The sequence below is a fragment of the Drosophila sechellia genome, chromosome 2L (genome assembly GCF_004382195.2).
Source record: "Drosophila sechellia strain sech25 chromosome 2L, ASM438219v1, whole genome shotgun sequence".
Classification (NCBI taxonomy): domain Eukaryota; kingdom Metazoa; phylum Arthropoda; class Insecta; order Diptera; family Drosophilidae; genus Drosophila; species Drosophila sechellia.
The window spans coordinates 12,020,585-12,039,015 of record NC_045949.1 but is presented as its reverse complement, the minus strand read 5'-3'; the positions used below and the strand labels follow the sequence as shown (position 1 = coordinate 12,039,015).

Below are 18,431 nucleotides of genomic sequence, written 5' to 3'. Positions count from 1 at the left end.
ACTTTTCAGGAAAGGTTCTAAAATGTTAAATTAAATTCGAAATCGAATCAAAATTTAATAAGGTCACATTACTTTGAATTAGGTCACATTTATATTGAGCTTTAAAAACGTTTGTATTAAAAATGTTCTGTATAAATTATATTAAATACATATAAATTTAAATCATTAAAGCAATTTTTAAACTACGACTGTTCATAACTTTCACTTTTGGAACGCTGAGAATGCTTTTCTGGATTCTTATGGCTTTAGAGCTCTGCACGTATATATTTCACTTTTCCACCTGCCTAATGAAATTCTCTCCGCCAATGCCAACATAAATGCAATGCATTATTAAATTTAATTTGGAGCAGAGCTGCCGACAAAATTATGGCAAATTCTTCGCTGGATGTATAAAATTTAAATTTTAATCGCCAGCAGTCGGCAGTTCAACGGAGGGCAAAATGTTCGCCAAAGGCAGGGTGTTCTGGAAATATGTTCTTTTTTATATCAAGAACATTAATTTTCATGTATATTATGCCTTTTATATCCTTTTATTCGATAAGTAAGATAGATATGTAGTTCATATCTGCATCTCACTTTTTTTGAGCTAAGTAAGGGGTATGTAATAGTCGATGCACTCAACTTGTTTTTTATTAATTACTTGGATTGATTTTATAAACTGCTTTTCAACCACCTCGAAACGATCAAAGGACTTTGTTTAAGTCCTTTTCCACTTTTAGACACAATCGGTTCCCTGCATATATTTTGTCCCTCTTATTCCTGGGAATCCTTTTCCCCTCTTCCTTTTCTTCCTCGAGAATACAACTTTTATTTCCTGCATATATTTTGAGAATGCATAAACGAAATTTACATTTTAATTGCATTGAAATTGTGTTGCTTTGTGCTTAATCTATTTTTCCCTTCGTTTTTCTTGCCACAAGAAAATATTGAATATCAAGTGGAGTTGCGGCAACGCTGAAGTGGCGAAGGACTAACAAGGATTATGCATATATATCAAAGATAATTGCACCAAAAATGGAACTTTAGCGTATAAATTTCCATTATGAGGCTGGCGGGCAGGACACGAATGAAATAAATTTCAACACCCCTCAATAATAAAATGGAGGCGAAGACGAAAACGATTTCCAGAAACTTGGCTCATTTATCAATTCGGTAACAACAACGATGGACAATAGTTCGTACAGGTTAATAAATCGATATGACATGAAAGCCACAAAAATGTCATTGCAACAACAGAAATAACAGCCGGCCAATAAAATGAGCCACAGAAAAAAGGGAGAACACAGAGGCCAAAGGAACTGGAACTACTACCAGGGAAACATAAATTTTCATGTCGAGGCAATAAAAAGGACATGTTTTTCCAGCATACACGAGCACACACATATCCACCCATATATCCTGCCTCGCACAGCAACATAATCAAGAGCATAACAATAAGGCAAGAAAGTGGGAGCGAGGACGATGGCTATTGCTTTGGAAATTATTTGCATTTTTACACATTTTGAGGGTCAAGCAAAGGACACGAAGGACGCACGCACACATGCACACACACACACACGTAAATGTGTTATGGGTAGAAGGGGAAAATATGAATGGATGTCCATTATGGGGGTGTATGTGGGGTCAAAACTTTTGATTTGAACAATGAGTGTGCGAGTGTGTGTAACTGTGATAATGGGTTTCTGTGTCGAAGAACTTTCAACTTCCTTTATTGTATTTTATGGCTCTGCCTCAATTTTTTGGGTTACACTTCCTTTTTATTATGCTTTTCGAAAAAGGATGTGTGCACAAGGAGCACAGGGAGGAAAAGTGAAAGTAAGTAGTTCCAGTTTGATTATGATAATAACATATATGCATAAAAATGTGAAGAAGGGTTCGCTTTCGTATCCATTTTTATCAATATTATATGGAAAATATGCAAATACTTTGTACGGGCCTAAAAATAAATAAGGACATTGCCGACGTTGAACGAGATAAGCGCCAGTCAATTGAATTGGTGGCCAAAAACCCTTTTATTCTTTCTAATCTTCTAAAATTTAAAATATTACTGCTTCGAGCTACATTTCCGACGTAAACAACGGATTTCTCGCAAAATCTTGAGCCCTATGTCAGTTTATAGTTATTTAAGGAATTGTGAGTAACGCAATATTTCTAAGCCAAATTCCAGTTGCCCATTAACCAACAAGGCTTAGTATGCTGCCATGCGTCACTCAGTTGGACAGTCAGTCAGTCAGTCAGCCAGATAGTCGGTCATTCCCTTAGTTGGTTGGTTCTGCAATCATTCAGTCAGTGCGTCAGACTGTCACTCCAACCAACAACTGTCGGCCCAAGCAGCCAAAGAAGCTCTGGGAATGCATTTGCATCTTGTGTGCGAATACCCTGCCCCTGGAGATGCACCACCCAGTAGTGGACTCCAGTGCTCCGTCTTCACCAAAATCCTTTTCCGCCATCCCGTTTGGCCCAAAACAAAGTGTAAAGAATTTCCCCAAAAACCAATTCATTTGCATAAAACGGCAACTAGAGTCTGGCCAAAATGGAGCAGGGCAGGGTGTTTGCGCGCAACTATGGTATGGTAACTGAAACCCGACTGGCTCTTAGATTAGGGAATGCCATGGTTTCGCCATCAGACTCTAAATGGAGGCCAGGCCAAATCATACCAGTTACTTTACACTCGAATAAAATACAGGCCCCAAATCAGAAGTATTTAGCTGCAGGAAATTACAACCAATTTTAAGTAGAAATTTACTTATTCCTAATCTTATATCATCTCGTTTAGGCAATATTAAGTACTTTAGTAAGTACTTTAGTTGAAGTACTTTAGTTGAAAGCAAAATTTATGAAAGTTGCTAATGGCTCATTTCTTTTTCTTAGTGCAAGATGCGTCTGCGGGTAGAAAGTTGCATCTATGTGGGTAAATGGCACACGTTGCTGCTCTCTGAATGTGAAAATGCATTAGGCTGCAACAACAAAAGGGTGACGGAATAAAAAAATAATTTTATGCGGGTCCAGTAGTCTGGGCCATGCCCACATACCGCCCATAGGCTATTTGGCGTTTGTGGCCAGGATCACAGGACCACCCACCCCGAACCAGGACCCGAATCGTAGCGCCCTACTGGCTGCTGCACATTTTTGGGTCAAAGCAATTAAAGGTTATAAATTTCTGCCGTTCTACTACTACTACTACTACTACTCTCACTCCCTTTGTGTGCGAGAAAATTGCTTTTTAAAAAAATATTTTTTGTTAAACTTCTATACCCTTCTGCGCCGCCGCTTTGTGACCCAGTCACGTTCACGTGGTGGACATGGGTGCTGCTCTCCGGCAGTTTATTTAACGTTTAATTTAGCAGAAAATTAAAGAGCAGTTAAAATTTGCATGGCAATTTGGCCAGCAGTGATTTATGGAGTAACAAGTGTGCAAGTCAAGGGCTAAGAGTCCTTTGAAAGGATGGGTTAACACATTGATGTACAGTATAGCGACGTGATTTAATTTTATACGAATTTTGTGGAATAATTAAAGTGGAAACACTGGAATTGGGAGTTAAGATGTTCATACTTTAGTATATATATTTTCATACTATCTCTCTCACAGAATATTTAAAGCATTTAATCATTCCTGTAGGTTTACTGCACATTACCCACATTAAATTTCACACACTTAACTGAAATTTTACCTCACACACTCATTGAAAATAAAGTGTAAAATATAAATTTTTACTTTTCCCATATCGAGAGAGACGCGGGGACAATGTCCTTTATTGTTGTGTCCTTCTGCCACGGACGGCTTGGTGAAGTGTATTAAGCGGAAAAAAGTGTCAGGCCGGCAACACGTGTATGTCAGGGAGAAATTATTGTTAAATATACAGAGAGAAAGTTTCTGAGCGTTAATAATGTCGAAGTCAAGTGTAAACTTGTGGCCGACTGATGACTGCGTGGGCGCAGCAAAAGGGGCGTGGCCCAGCTGGCTCGGACACATCCAGGTGATAAAGACCCAAATAATGAAAAAAAAGAATATGTAAGGTTTTAAACATGTTTACCAGATGTTGTTCTTTTTTTTGTCTCGCTTGTGGTTTGGCATTAACAGATAATAAAATGAAGAGCGGAAATTGTGTGCGGAAAGGTTGAAAAATTAAGCGGGTGGTTGCTGATGAAAATATCCAGCCAATTGGCTTCAAAGATTAAAGGATTCAGCAGGATGTCTTAATTTCTAACTACAACTGCAGAAAAGATATTTGCAATCCGCTCACATTCCGAATTTATTTTGGCAACAATTAAAAGACCAATTGGGTCATGGGCAATTTGCTTAATGACGATGTCTTGGCAATTTGATGTCCGAATCCTGCCTGAATCTCAACCCACCGACGAATGACAACAAGGACGAGACGCGCGCGTGGTCCAATAAATTGCCTTAATTACCCAATTTTAAAAGGCAGCCAAGAGGGAGACACGCCAACGGTGAGGGCTATATATGTACATCGTAATGTGAATGTAAGGCAATTTGGTCGGCTGACGACTCCTGGCAACTCCTGCGACAAGGTAGATAACACTCAACATCAACAGACCATCAATAAGAGAGTGGGCCCCGCAGGGCGGATGAGTGGGTGGCGGAAAGGTCGACAGGTCGAGCAGGACGGCCGAGTGAGCGATAACTGACCTGGACGGCCAGAGATGGCAATGGTGAATAAACAAAGTATTCGAGCACTACTCAAATTAGTAGTAGAAAAGTTATGTAGTATACAAGCACTACTTAAATTAGGAGTAGGAAAGTTGTGTAGTGTTGTTGATTCCATAATTTGTTTTATTATATATGGGAAACTGCATTTATGTATAAGTAATTATGATAGCATCTATTAAGTGTGCACAGAATACCACTCCTTTTATTGCATATATAAGTATATTAAATTCCCCCACTCAATATACCTCTCCCATTTCATCAACTTTAATAAGTTTACGTGTTAATACAATCTTTAGTAACTACGATAGTATCACGATTTCATCACTAGATAAAATTCGAATTTTTCTGCAGCGTTAAAATGGAGGGTCGTGGAAACTGGGAAAATGGGGGAAGGAACACCGAGTGGAATCTGAGAGGAATCTGCGACTCCTACCTGGCACCGCATACGGTGATGGATGCGACGGTGGCAGCCAATATGCTGAATTTATTGGCGGATAGGATTTATGCGTGGAGCGGTACGTTGTTGCCGAGGTGGATCCTGCTGCTGTTGCTCCACCAGCAAATAATGTTAAGGTAGATGCTGCTGCTGCTTCTGGTGATAATGATAATGATGATGACGACGCTCCTGGGTTAAAGGACAATGCGGCTGCAACGTCGCTGTTATGGGATAAATTCTCAATTACTGAGGATAATTGACTGTTGCCACTGCCGCCGCCAATGAAGGCAACATTCTCCGATGCTGTTGGCTCAGATGGCTCAGATATTCGCGCTGTTGTTTTTGCTATATTTTCCTCACAGGATCCGCACTCGCATCCGCACTTGTCGCCGCATCCGCATCCGCAGCCGTTGGCTCCTTTTTGGCTATTTACGAAACCGATTGCAGTTGAATTATTTATCATGTCAGATGATGATGAGATGACGACGACGTTGGCGAGCGGAGAAGAGAGAATTCTTGAAAATATTTCACACTTACACTCAGGCTCACACACAGATACTCGACACGCACACGAACACAGATACGCACACACACAGACAGAGAAAAATAGCAAGAGAGAGATAGAGAGAGCAGAGAGCGTTAAAAACAGAACAAGAATCGTGAGTCTCGAACAGGCGAGTGAAGTGGAAAATTCAATAAGCAAATATAATAAATATTAAACACGAATATTCAACTCAATTATCAGCAAGTTAACACTTCTTCCCAGACGTTGATTATTTATTATTTAAGAATTTTATTATCAATATTTCGAAGAACACGCAACTCTTTTTTTTGGGTGTTTACTGTTTACTTTTCTTTTTAGCCACGCACAATTAACGTATTATTTATTGTACTTTGATTTTGGATTCCTTTTTTTAGATCGATAGTTTTTTTATTATACGTTCAACGTGTAACAATCAGATATATGAATACACAAATGGTTTTAGTTCAATATTTTCCGACTCGATTTGCCATAAAACAGTAAACAAAAATTATTCAGTGAGTTTCTCTTGAAGATTTCGCACTTTTAGCGTGTGATTTCAGTCTTTTCTTTCAGTCAATTGCTGGCATCGAGAGTTCTCCTCCGTGATCGCAATTAAATCGTTTGGCAATTCGGCGTCTGATTTTATAGACGCCTTCCTTAAATCGATCCTAAATATAGTTTTGCAAAGTGATACTAGCAATTGTTCGAAGACAATGAATTCTCGCTTGCTCGATTTTATTTTGGATCATTTCAATTCGAATCGATTTATTTCAGGCATGCGACATTTGCGAAATGCATGAAAAGGTTGATGGACTGTTTGCAAAAAGGGTGATATTTACACCAATACATTTGATGTAAGTTTTTTACCAATACATTTAATGTACATTTGATGTAAATTATACATTTGTAAAATATCAAATCTTAATGATGTAAAATTACAATCCTTAGTTAGTAATGAATATTTACTAAACTAACTAAATGTACAATTTTCCATTATGAACTTACTTTCATTAATCTTGATTTTCCGTGAAAATCCAATTTATTTGTAAGCTTTTGGAGAGACACCCGGTTTTATGTAAATATTTTTTGTTTGTTTTCCGTCGTTCTTTGTTACTTCACTTTCACAGCCTGTCCATCACCGATAAGTTTCGCTGTGATTTAAATAAATTCCTTTGTGCAAAGGCGCACTCTCTATTTACTTTTTTTTTAAATTTTTTTAGCCCGACTACCCTCTGGCCGACGTATTGGCAAAACTCGATCCACTAAAAATAAATTGACATCAATCAGGGGCCGAGGAAAAAGGAAAAGTCATCAGAACCAGACGATGGCGATGGCAACTAATTAAGCAACGTCACACATGCAACGTCCATTAATGAAAGCGAATCAAACAGGACTGACTGAGGCGAACGGGGCGGATGAAAAGGGATTCGCATCGAATTTAAATACCAAACAATAGGCTCAATTAAAAAAAAGGCAAAATAAACTCGCGAAAATTGGAATTTTAGCACGTACGCGATGGGGGGAAAATAAATCAAGTTGATTGCTCGCCGATTCGTCTCGTCCACTCGATTCGAACTGATTGACGTTGGAAATGCAACTAACCTGCGCTCGAGATCTAGACTCTATAATCTCATCGCATATTAGATCTAATTTCATCTCATACAAAGATGGTTGTTCTCGACTGCAAAAAGTTGATTAGCAACTTTGGCTGCCTTGTGAAATTGTTGACTCCGAGTTGAGCGATTTTAAGCGACTTTTAATGTTGGTCTAGCTTAGTTTACTTTTTTGTTCTCCTCAGCCTTTGATGAATGTGTGTGTATATTCTTTGCTCATTCGCGTACTTGTAGCACCTGATGCTAATGAGTTAATTAACACCTTTTGTCGCTCACAAAAAGTTGGCTTTGAGAACCTTTGAGAGGCATAAACGCATTGCGCACAAAAGAAAGTTTAGTGTTCTGTAAGTCAATCTTATTTATGTAAAACTAATTAGATCACTCATATAAATGCAATGTTTTAAACTAAACCATTTAAAATAATAAATCACATTTTGTTTATAAAAGCTAATTTAGCTAATAGACATCAACTACACATGAGGTGTTCACAACTTCAACTTTCACCTTCTAGTTGACTCATTGATTTGTGTACGAGAAATGCAAATACAATACGTAATTTGTTCAGGGTTCCTTCGTACAGCCATGGTAAAAGTTTGTGCGGTAATTTCTTGGCACATTTTGCATTTCAGCGCCACAAAATGAAGACTCATATGTGTGTGTACTCTCCCCTTGACTTGCCATATATTATGGCTAATTTGAATTTTTATCATGTTTACAAGCAAACAATACGTGCATCATCATCATCATCATAGCAGAAAGAAGGAGCCGCCAACGTTGCTGTCTTTTTCCTTATTTTTCATATTTTCTTTTTTTTTTTTTTGCTGTAGCTGTTGTTGACGCCGGGGAAAACCTCGCACAACATTTGCATATCGATTTCATATGCAGTGGGCAAAAATTCATATGTTCCCCCACCGCATTTTCACGACAACAACAGCGCCCAACGTCATTTCATTCTTTGCTTTTTCCACTGCAGTTGGCAAATGCAATCGTCTGCAGATCCAAAAATTTACGGAATTAACGTGAAGATGTTTACATCCAGTAACTAGCTTGCAACTTTATGGTATTTTAAGATTTAAGATTTGTATTATTTTTGCAAAGTTATTATAAAACTGGATTATACTGAAATAGAATCCTTCATTCGACTCCGCTATTGATCCAGATTAAGAATAATCTTTATAAGGATCCTATATCTATCCTTTTTAAAGATGAAATAAAATCTTGGCGCAAGCTACACAAGTGAAAATTGTGAGTAACTTGAAAATGTAATATCACCCTAGTAGCTGCCCTTCTCTTATCCATTTTCCCCATAATCCTTCAAAACTTGACATTGTCTTTAGACTCGCTGCTCCTTATTTTTGTATTTTCCGCTTTTCCTCGTTGTCTGTTTGAAGTTTGCTTGCATGTAAATTGCTCTGATTACCACGTTGCAGCTTTTCACACCTTCCCCCTTTTCTCGCCGCTTTTCCACTTTTGCTTACTCATTTGATTTGCTTGCACATTTTGCTGTTGTCTCGTTTGCCATCCTTTTTTTTTTACTTAACGTAATGCAAATCGCTGTTATTATGCACTTTTTCCCCTTAGACAATATTCCCTTTGTTTCCCCCTGCTTTTTTCCAACTTCCTTGAGGTATTTATGTCCTTCTGGCTTTTCTACTTTTTCGTTGAGGGTTTTTCGGCCCAGGGTCAGAGGAGGAAAAGCTCCGGAGTCGCAGAGTGTCATAAAATTTGAATGCAATTTTTCCATTTCCCTTTGCTTCAATTTAGGTGGAAATGAGAAGTCATTTGTTCGGTATTTATGGCTGAGGGGGTTTTTCTTCAGGAAAGCACTTTTTGTGGGTTCGAGGATTTTATGTGCAAGCTGCAATCGTTGATTGAATTTGTGATGAAAGATCAAAGGTAAACAAATCGTCGGGGATAATTTCATTTGATTGTTTGACTCGCTTTAATCCGCAGTTTTACATTTGAGCGAGGGAGAGCTTTGTGGGAAATCGTATGGTTCGAGTTTTAAATTCATAAAATTGGTTTAAAAACAGAACGATTCGTTCTTGAGAAACCTATTAGCCCTAATAATGCTCTTCCCAGAAAAGTATTTACCTCGCCCATATATATTCCCTGTTATTTTACTGAAGGCGGCTGCTTCGATTCCCACGATAACTTAAGCCTTTGACTCACTTGGTAAAAAGACATTTTAGAATCTATTATACACCGCAGTCCAAGAATCAAGAATAACAATATCTATCACAGGGTTGTCCTCTTTAGCGATTTCCGCCTGCCAAAAAGTATGCAACACACTTTTGCGCAAGGAACTTTTGGCCAAAAGGAAAAAAATGGAGTAAGGCGTGGTAAGAGAGGAAAGAAGCTTGAGCCAAGCAGGAAACAAAACTCGGCGACTCACTCAAGCATTTTATTAAATTGCCACCTTCCGTTTGTTGTTACGCTGAGACGACAACTGTCTTTTCTAGAAATACTTTTTTCGATTTCTAGGCTCGGAATACCGCCGCCCACATACCCACACCAAAATATCCAAACACTTTGGCGGTAAACCATTGAAAAAAGAGGAAACCAGGGGGGGGAAAAATATTCCTGCCATCTTTTTCTATTATATCGCTTCCGTTGTGGGCTCTAGCCAAACTTTTTTGCCAGTTGTTTTCGTTTGGGGTTTTTTTATTTAAAACATTTTGTTGCTGCTGCTGCTTTCGAGGTTAAAGTGCCAAATCACGAAACAAGCCACATTTCTCTCTGTCTAGTTTGGAATATTGAATTGAATTGCAATTTCGCTGTTTGCCGGGGAGTCGCCGTCGTCTGTCTATAATGCGGCAAACATTGGATGGCGTCCAACTTGAATTTGCATCGAATTTGTTTTAGGCGCAATGCGGGCGGTCGCTACCAAAGGGCTTATCTGAAATTGAAAAGCCCTCCACACACAGGGGGGGTTTTTGTTTTCAGCCCCAAAAAGGGATCTAAAACAAGCTGCTAAATTCACTAAACATTATAGAGAAATTAGCAAAAGTTTTCGGGTTGCAAGTCTATTTACTTGTTAAATAACATAAACCAAAATGGGAAAGGATATATATAATCTACAGCAGCTACGAAAAACTATAATTTTCCTCATTACCGCCATTGAAAGTACTTATCCATCAGCTACCCACTAAAAAAGCATGGGAAAAAATTAGTTAAGCACACACTGAGGAAAGAGTGCCGAAAAATTATTAAGCATACGCCATGTTGTACAAGCGTAATTACACATTGCTGAAAAAGCAGATGGTGGGGGATTTTGAGAGCAGAGTTTGGCTGCCAGGAAGACTAGCAGTGCCAGCGAAACTTTTTTTGCACTCAGTTTGCATTTTCTGTTTTTTTTTTTACAGCTTGTTAACAATAAACGCCGCAAGGTCCCCCAATTAAACGTGGCATTCTGGCCCTTTTCCCTTCCCCTTCCTTTGTGTGTGGGTGAGGGGCGACATTTTTGTGGTCACTTAAGCAGATTAATATCATGGGTGTAATTAAAAGAAGCCGGCCCAAAAGTGTAAGCGGGTTGAAGCTTCCTGTCTGAAATTAACATAAATTAAAAAATGTTCACCAACTTTTTTGTCAGCTTTTTGAACACTCTTTTTTTTGTTTTTGCGTTGGCAATTTTTGCTGGCTCACATAATTGATGGTTTTTAATTAACTGCCAAGTGACCGACAGCTGACAACGAACTTTGGCAACAAAGGGATGGTGGAGAGGCAGAATGCAGAAATGAAAGTTCAATGAAAAATCCGTACAAAAAATTTCGTTTACGCACACACAGAGATACGTACATATGTACACCCAGCTGACTGCCTTTCCATGTTTTTCGCAATTTTCCCTTCCATAGAGCTTTTCATCGTTTTCCCCTTGACCATTGCCAATAAAAACTGTCAAATACTATTGCCCGCTTTTGGGTTGACCGCGTTTTTCGCACGCAATTTCCACCGCCACCAAAATTCTGATCGCTCACTGTCTATCTCTGTCACTCACTGGCCATCTCTCTCTTTTCACCGTTCATGCGACCTTAGTTTTCCCATTGAATGTAGTTCAGATGCGGGTTTTTAGGCTCTTAGGATATAAAGATACATAGATAGACTTACATGTAGAATATATTGAATTTGTAAAGAATTATATTCAATGTACGAATATGTAAAGAACTCTTTTAAAAATTCCCTAATTTAGGGTAGTATGTTGGGTGAAAACTACTTCTATCCTTTCAGGCGCTGCATTTTCCATGCATAAGCCCCCATTTGTGTTTGATTTCCGATTGAACATCGCACACATATTTCTCACGCCTCGCTGGTCACTTTGTACCGCGTTTTGTTGATTTGTTGGCGGTGGAAATATTTCGGCTTCGCATACTTTTAGTCACCCACATGCACAAAACACCGCATCTATTCACCGCATTGTGTGCGTATAGCTTTCTATTTCAACTACTAGTTTTTCTCATTTTTTTTTTCTGACTGGTTTTTGTGAATTTAATAAAAACTTACCATTGCGATTCTCGCTATCGGCGGGCTTCATTTGAATGGGATGGTACATCTGAAACAAAACGAAATGAAAAGCAAATTTAATGAGAGTTTAAATTGAAAACTAATTGGTTTGGTTTGGGAAAAGTCCTTGACACAGTTGGTGGTGTTAGTAAATGAATTCATTTTTGATTGCTGTCGAAATAAATTTATTCTTTTGTATCACGATATGTATAAGTATGTATTAGTATGTATTCTTATATTGTACAAATTCCTTCTATCACCAAAAGTCTCGTATTTCCCCTTGTTTTAATCCTACCCTTTTCTCTCGTTAAAATCAAATCCGTTTCCGGACTGTGTTAATCACATTTGAAATATTAGAGCGCAATATGCTCCGTGGTTCCGGTCGAAAGAGAAAAGGCCGCGATTAATTTACAGAGCTTAGGGCCAAAATGCAGTCGCCAAAAACGGCGACAAGGGATTGCCGTTGGTGCAATAGAGGAATAGGGGGAAATCGGGCGGAAGAGTCCATTCCTCCTTTCCGCTGGGCCAGCACCACCACCATCCACTTAAGCTGCATAATGAATGGAATGCAGGCAAAGGCAGAAAGGAGCCTCGCAGGACACGGAACAAAACCTCCGCCTAAATCCTTGACAAAAGCCAAACACATTTATTCAGCGGTCGCTAAAAAGGACACGGGCGGTGTGTAAAATGTGAACGGGGTCTGCTGCAAAAATCCTAAAATATGCGTTAGACTTTGCAGCGTGTTTTAAATGTAATTTTTCGCACACACACACACACACACCTCGTAGCGTCTTCTAATTAAAACAAGCTTAAAGCTCGCACCACGCCCCTTTCCGCGCTAAAAGAGACCGCGAATCGGGCACGAGGTCAGTCTGCCTTCTGTCCTTAGAGATGGCAGCGTGATTTGGGGCAAACAGGAAATGCCATGGAATACATTCTTGCATCAATGTAATCCAAATCTTGCGATTTAATAGCTTGTTGATATCTATCTATCGACTGGTCGCAACTGTACTTAAGTTACTGAAACTACATTTTATTAACCCCTCACGCGTGTCACGTCCTCACCTCCGCGTGAAACTACAGCTTGGCTAATGGCGCGTGATTTATTGGCAAACGGGCGGCGAACAAACGACGACAGTCTACGCTAGAAGGCAATGTCCTTGTACTTCCCTCGGGCGCTGCCTTCTGCCCCCTGCCACCTACCGCCTTTCCTGCTTTCCTGGCCCAACCTCTGCTGGCCGTAAATAATACACGCAACGCGACTGGTTACAAATTGCAGCCAAAGTCAACCCGGCTCTCCGCCACCGCCACCTTGTGCCTTTCTTATTCTGCCAATTTATTTATATGCAGGAAGTAGCAATTACCAGTCAAACACAGGCGGCATTCACGCCCCCACCAGAAGAAGCAGAGTTTCGAAGGTGGAAGTCCTTTCCTCGGCTTGTCAACCAGCTTTCGTGGTTGGCTTTTTCCTGCCACCAAGTAATTGGTTGAAATATCGCAGGCAACTGTTTTCTATTGAGGCAATTATCGGCCGGTGTGCACACTTGATCTGCGAAATGTGGATCATCAAATGCAGCACTGCGATAAGTTATCGATATGGGAGGTAATTGCAAGTTAATCGAATGAAAAAATTACGATAAAGAATTCCAAAGCTCGAAGCAATAGGTCACAAACCAAAAGTCAACGATTAAATAAAATTTAATATAATTCTTTTAACGTTCACCAGCAATCAACATGCATTTTCCAAAGCAATTTTCCCCTTTCGATAACAATCGCAAATTGTGCAAGAAAATTACAAGCCAACGTCAAAGCCTGTCAGTGGAGCTGCCAAAAGCAGTGGCAACAACGATGGGAATCAGATGCAGCGCGCACATGTCCCGTTCTACGCCCTTTTAGCCGTCATCGCCACAAATGTGGCATAGCAATTTTCTAAAATAAATATCGCAGCTGCAGCCACGAAGCTACATGCAAATTATGTCAGTTCCTCTTTTTGGGAGCCGATAACGTGATGACATAAGCATTGTCCATAGGAAGCTTTTCTGCTTTTTCTCCCAATCCTGGTTGCTTTTTCGCAGCCAACACATGGCTTTCAAATAATAATAATATTCAATGCTTATTTGATGGCGCTACAGAAGAAGTAAAAAAAAGGGTACAGTACGAACAAAAAAGTGAAGGAACCCCAAATAAAAAGCAACATTGCCAAATGTCGCTCGCTTTTGCTGACGTTGCTCGCTATCTCCTGACCCCTCCTCCCCGCAACACCCATACCCCCTCCCGTAGCTATATCTTTTCCCTTTGCACTTGTGCTGACAACTTTTCCAGAACTCTGCTTGCTTTTCCGCTTTTCAGCTGCTTCTGGTCCAAAGTGCAAATTGACATTTTTGTGCCTGCGGTTTGGCTTGCTCTCTTACCGCCAGAAAAATTACGGAATAATGATCGACCTATTCAATATCCTTGCAAGGACTCGTTGCATTCCAAAAAATGCAGGAAGTACACCAATGTGATTAATGGCAAATACAACTATAAACTTCTACTTCTACCTATCTACGTAAAATTGTTAGATTTCTGCGTCTATAATTGAATTTTCTGCTTCTTTTGCACATATATTTTAAATATTTAATAATTTCTTAGAAGAACTTATTGAACATTTCATCATACCTCAACGCTAGCAAGACTGAAGAAACTACTTTTGGCGCGTGTCTTGTGCTAACAATTTTCGCAGTTTTTTGCGCTCCTTCTCCATTTTTAAGCTGCCACAGGACACAGGGCTAAACTTTTGAAATTACTTGCATTTTATAGGGAAATGTTCAGAGCGACGAGAAGAAAAAACACTATATTGGAAAATAGAGGAGGAAGAATTTCACGTTCCACGATTTTTTTTTCCTTGCAGGCGCTTTACAAAAACATTTCCCCCTGCGATGCATTTTATTTTAGCCCCACAGTATTTCTGGCTTTTTTTGTGCGGTGTCATGGCTCTGTCAGTCCAAACGCCAGTCAATCTGTCAGTCAGCGAGTCAGTTAGCCATAATGAAGGAGGCGAGAGGAATCACGACGATGATGCTCTGCTGCCCCGTCCCGCCACGCCCACAAAATATCCCGCTTGCTGTGCTGTCAGCCGGATGATAGCGTTTCATGATAAGTTTATAGAGTTTTCCCTTGTTTGTGTCGGATCAGCGAAAATTCCAATTAAAGACCGTGATGCCCATGTCTCTTTCACTTCTCTGCCGAGTGCCTCAATTTAGGCTCGAAAGCATTACGAAGTGACTAACAATGTCTTATTCAAAAGGGTAATTACTAGGGTTTTGAGCACTTGAAGAAAATCACAGCTCTAAAATGCAATATTCTTCTAATTTCTCTCTTATGGTTCTTCTAATGAAATATATTAGGTAATTGAATAAAACAAAGTTTTATATCAGCTTTTTTTAACGAATAAACCTGCCTTTAAATTATGTATATATTCATTTGAAACTTTTGGTGTATTTCCGTTTAACTTATAATGGAGTTGAGAGGGTTGAGCTTGATAAAATCGTTACACAAATCAAAATTTTCTTACCCCATTTAGCGTCTTAACATTATGCAAAGCATCCTGGGCTTTCAGGGCGGCGCGTCTCGTATAAAATGTCACAAAGCAGCAACCTGGAAAATAAAGGGAGTAGCATAAGATTAGTATGAGGGTTAAATTGAGTTTATTTGCGAGCTGGCTTCGCAAAAGGTGGCACTGGGAAATTATGAAAATTATTGTTATTAGCGGAGGTGGGCTGGGCAAAATGCCCGAATGGAAAACGTGTGAAAACTGAGTAAGCCATGGGCGTGGCCCAGAGGGCGACTAGAAATGTGGCAACAACATGACAGCCTGGCACTAAATTGAACATTATAGCCCCGGCAAATGTGTCGCGTTTGAGATTGGAGTGCAAGTTTCCTGGGAAGGATGTAGGGTGCGACACGAAAGCGGTTCGGCCGACTTTTGGACGGAAAGAGGGTGGCCAAGGTGTTGAAATTTATGAGGGTGCGAGAGTCGACGGCAAGTGTGACCAGCATACTAAGTGATACTTAAACTTAAACATTAGTTTTCTCTACCCTGTTTCATACATAATGGTATAATAAAAACCCCTCAAACTAGACAATATTTAAAGTGCCTTCTAGGTTTCAAGTACCAAATATACTTATACATAGTTTACTCCATTTTATAAATATATTAATAATATTACAGCATTCAGCTATTTAAAATATCTCTTTAAATAAAGCCTGAAAACATCCCATCTACCTTTTTATTTAACTCTCTTTTCGCATGGCATTCCATTTCCATTTTACCAAAATACGTTTTTGTAGATTCTGTTTTGGATGTGGCAGAAATTCCCTTTCTTTTATGCGCCAAATCTGTGGCCAAGTTACACACACACACACACAGTGCCATCCAGAGCTTTGGTTAAATCCATTTCCGGATCCTGCACACACACACACACACACACCTAGACTTTTCACTGCATCCCATCGTTTCCCACACTTGCAATTTCCCTACATATTCCCGCATTTTCCCACAATTTTCCCGCCCAATTTCAAGGCCTACCTCAACCTCGGGCTCAGCGGTGTGTGATGCCAGCGCTGGTTACAACAAAACTTAATACGGCAATGCAATAGTTGCATAATGCAATTACCCACCAGCGTATCGGCGGCATTTAGTGGTGGCCATTTTGGCTGCCTTCCCCCCCTCCCCCTTCAGTTGGTTGGCCAGGGGGCGTGGAATCCGGCTCAGTGCCACCCCACTACGCTCCACACAGGTAATTCAATCTGTCGCAGTTCCTCTCTTTTTATGCCATGTCACCACCAACATTTTTCTGCATTTTTCACATATTTGCAAATATTTTCATTTCTCGTTGCGGCCGCTTTTTTAACTGCCATTAAATATCTGGCTGAGTGAGGTTAGACGCAGCAGTCGTCGGCACATCCGACGTGTGAGTGAATTATGAGAGATTCCCAGTTTTTCCGTTTTAAAAACATAAAAATATTTAAAAAGGGTGTACGGTTTTAATTCTGTGGTTAAATGATACTCAAAATATTTGTGATTTAATAGAGTAAAATCGGATGAAACCAGAGCTTTTAAATCTAAATTTAATTGGAAGGGTATTATTATTCTAAGGTAACACCTCGCACAAAGCTCTTCGCTCTATTATTATTATTCCATCCTAAAAATATCGTGTTTCATTGAAAAGTAAGGAAAGCTGGGTGAAAATATCACATTCAATGGAGCAGATTAAATATCACTTAAAATTAAACTAGCGTTAAATGTAACAAATGAAGGAAAATCGAAACCATTCGGAATGCAATAAAACATAGTCGGCGAGCAAGAATACTGCAAGGATACTGGTTCTGGCTGATCGAAGCTATAGATACGGAAAGCAATCGAAGGATAACGAAGGAGGAGGCAACGGAACTGCATCAAAACAACGCAGAAAACGAAGAAAAATCTCACACAACTCCCATTATGTGCATGTCAACTGCAGTTAGAATCAAACCCAAGACACACACACACGCACACACTCACAACCAAATAGAACAAAGCGATAAAAAACAAGTTTGCCAACGGAGTGAAAATAAAGAAAACGCCAAGGAAAATCGAAGAAAAAGCAACAGCAACATTGATGAAAACGACACCCAGTCACGTTTTTGGACAAAAAGAACTTAATCCCGGCAAGTGGGAGGAAGATGAAATCGAGAGCCGCCAGACAAGACGTGCCAAAGTCCGGCAAAAACTAAACTAACGTATATATATAAACGTACGTATATATCCCGACCTTTATATATCACCCATAAAGCACAAAAACCTTGGAAACACGTTTGTGAACGAAGAGTGCAACGAAACGAATTAATCGAAGTTAAATAAATCAATGTCCTTAAACATTGCCACCCACAGATTTACTGACTACGACTAGTAGAGGAGCACAAAGTAAATGGAACCAAACACGAGATATTGCACAGGATCAAGGATGCAGCTGAAACAAGCCAATCTCAAATGTATCTTTGTATGTGCAATGTTTATTCGTGGGATTAAGACTGCAATATTGCACTAACTAGAAAACACAGTAAGTTTTAGCAACTTTCAATTATATATTGAAATCTGCCACACTTTAATTAATATTTGATTTTGGTTGCTGAAATAAATTTTGTTTGCTTAAATTATGACTTGATTTCTCTATGCTAGTAAAATCTATATCGAAACTATACTTGAATCCTTCACCTGAACCGTGACAAAGATTTAGTAACGCTCCAATGGCAACTAAAAGTCATGACCAAATTGCAATTTAAAAAAAAAAAGGAAATCAAACTCAAACTGCTCGAAATTTACTTCCTCGAAACCTGCATTTGAAATTGAAATTCGCCTTTTCCTTTGGCGCGCACCAAAGGCAAGGGGGGTGTGGAATAAAATTAAGTGAAATTTTATGCATTTTTCACGCTCAGTGCAGCAGCTAAATAAAAATGTCAAGAGCACAAAGTTCCTGGAAGAAGGCAACTTACAAAAAAAAAAAAAAAAGAAACGACCGATGAAGGCGTTAGATAAGTGCGTTACTTTTCCTTTTTCCGGGGAGACATTGGACAGCTGGTCTTAGAGTTGGGAAAAGCTTTTCAAAATGAAGTTCTCAAGGCAGTCGAAAGATAACTAAAACGGGGACGACGCCAGCAAACACCCAA

At 39.5% G+C, this 18,431-nt stretch overlaps 1 protein-coding gene and 1 long non-coding RNA gene across 8 annotated transcripts in view; one reads left to right on the top strand and one right to left on the bottom strand.

Moving 5' to 3' along the window:
• The window catches only part of LOC6617729 (CUGBP Elav-like family member 2), a 105,244-nt gene that overhangs the window by 18,445 nt on the left and 68,368 nt on the right, over positions 1–18,431 (bottom strand). For 6 of the 7 annotated variants that reach the window (XR_004361205.1, XM_032714065.1, XM_032714060.1 and 3 more), the window contains 2 exons: positions 15,298–15,380; positions 11,745–11,793 (listed from right to left, as the gene is read on the bottom strand). Coding sequence is in view for 5 of the 7 variants with exons in the window: in XM_032714065.1 (XP_032569956.1) it covers positions 11,745–11,793; positions 15,298–15,380 (132 nt within the window). In the remaining 2 variants the exon portion in view is untranslated. Of the gene's footprint in view, positions 1–6,636; positions 6,655–11,744; positions 11,794–15,297; positions 15,381–18,431 lie in introns of those variants that run through there. The other variant, XM_032714066.1, reaches the window with a different exon arrangement.
• LOC116800221 lies at positions 6,425–7,130 on the top strand. Its single transcript, XR_004361206.1, has 2 exons — positions 6,425–6,485; positions 6,852–7,130. It is a non-coding gene; the product is annotated as an uncharacterized LOC116800221 (long non-coding RNA).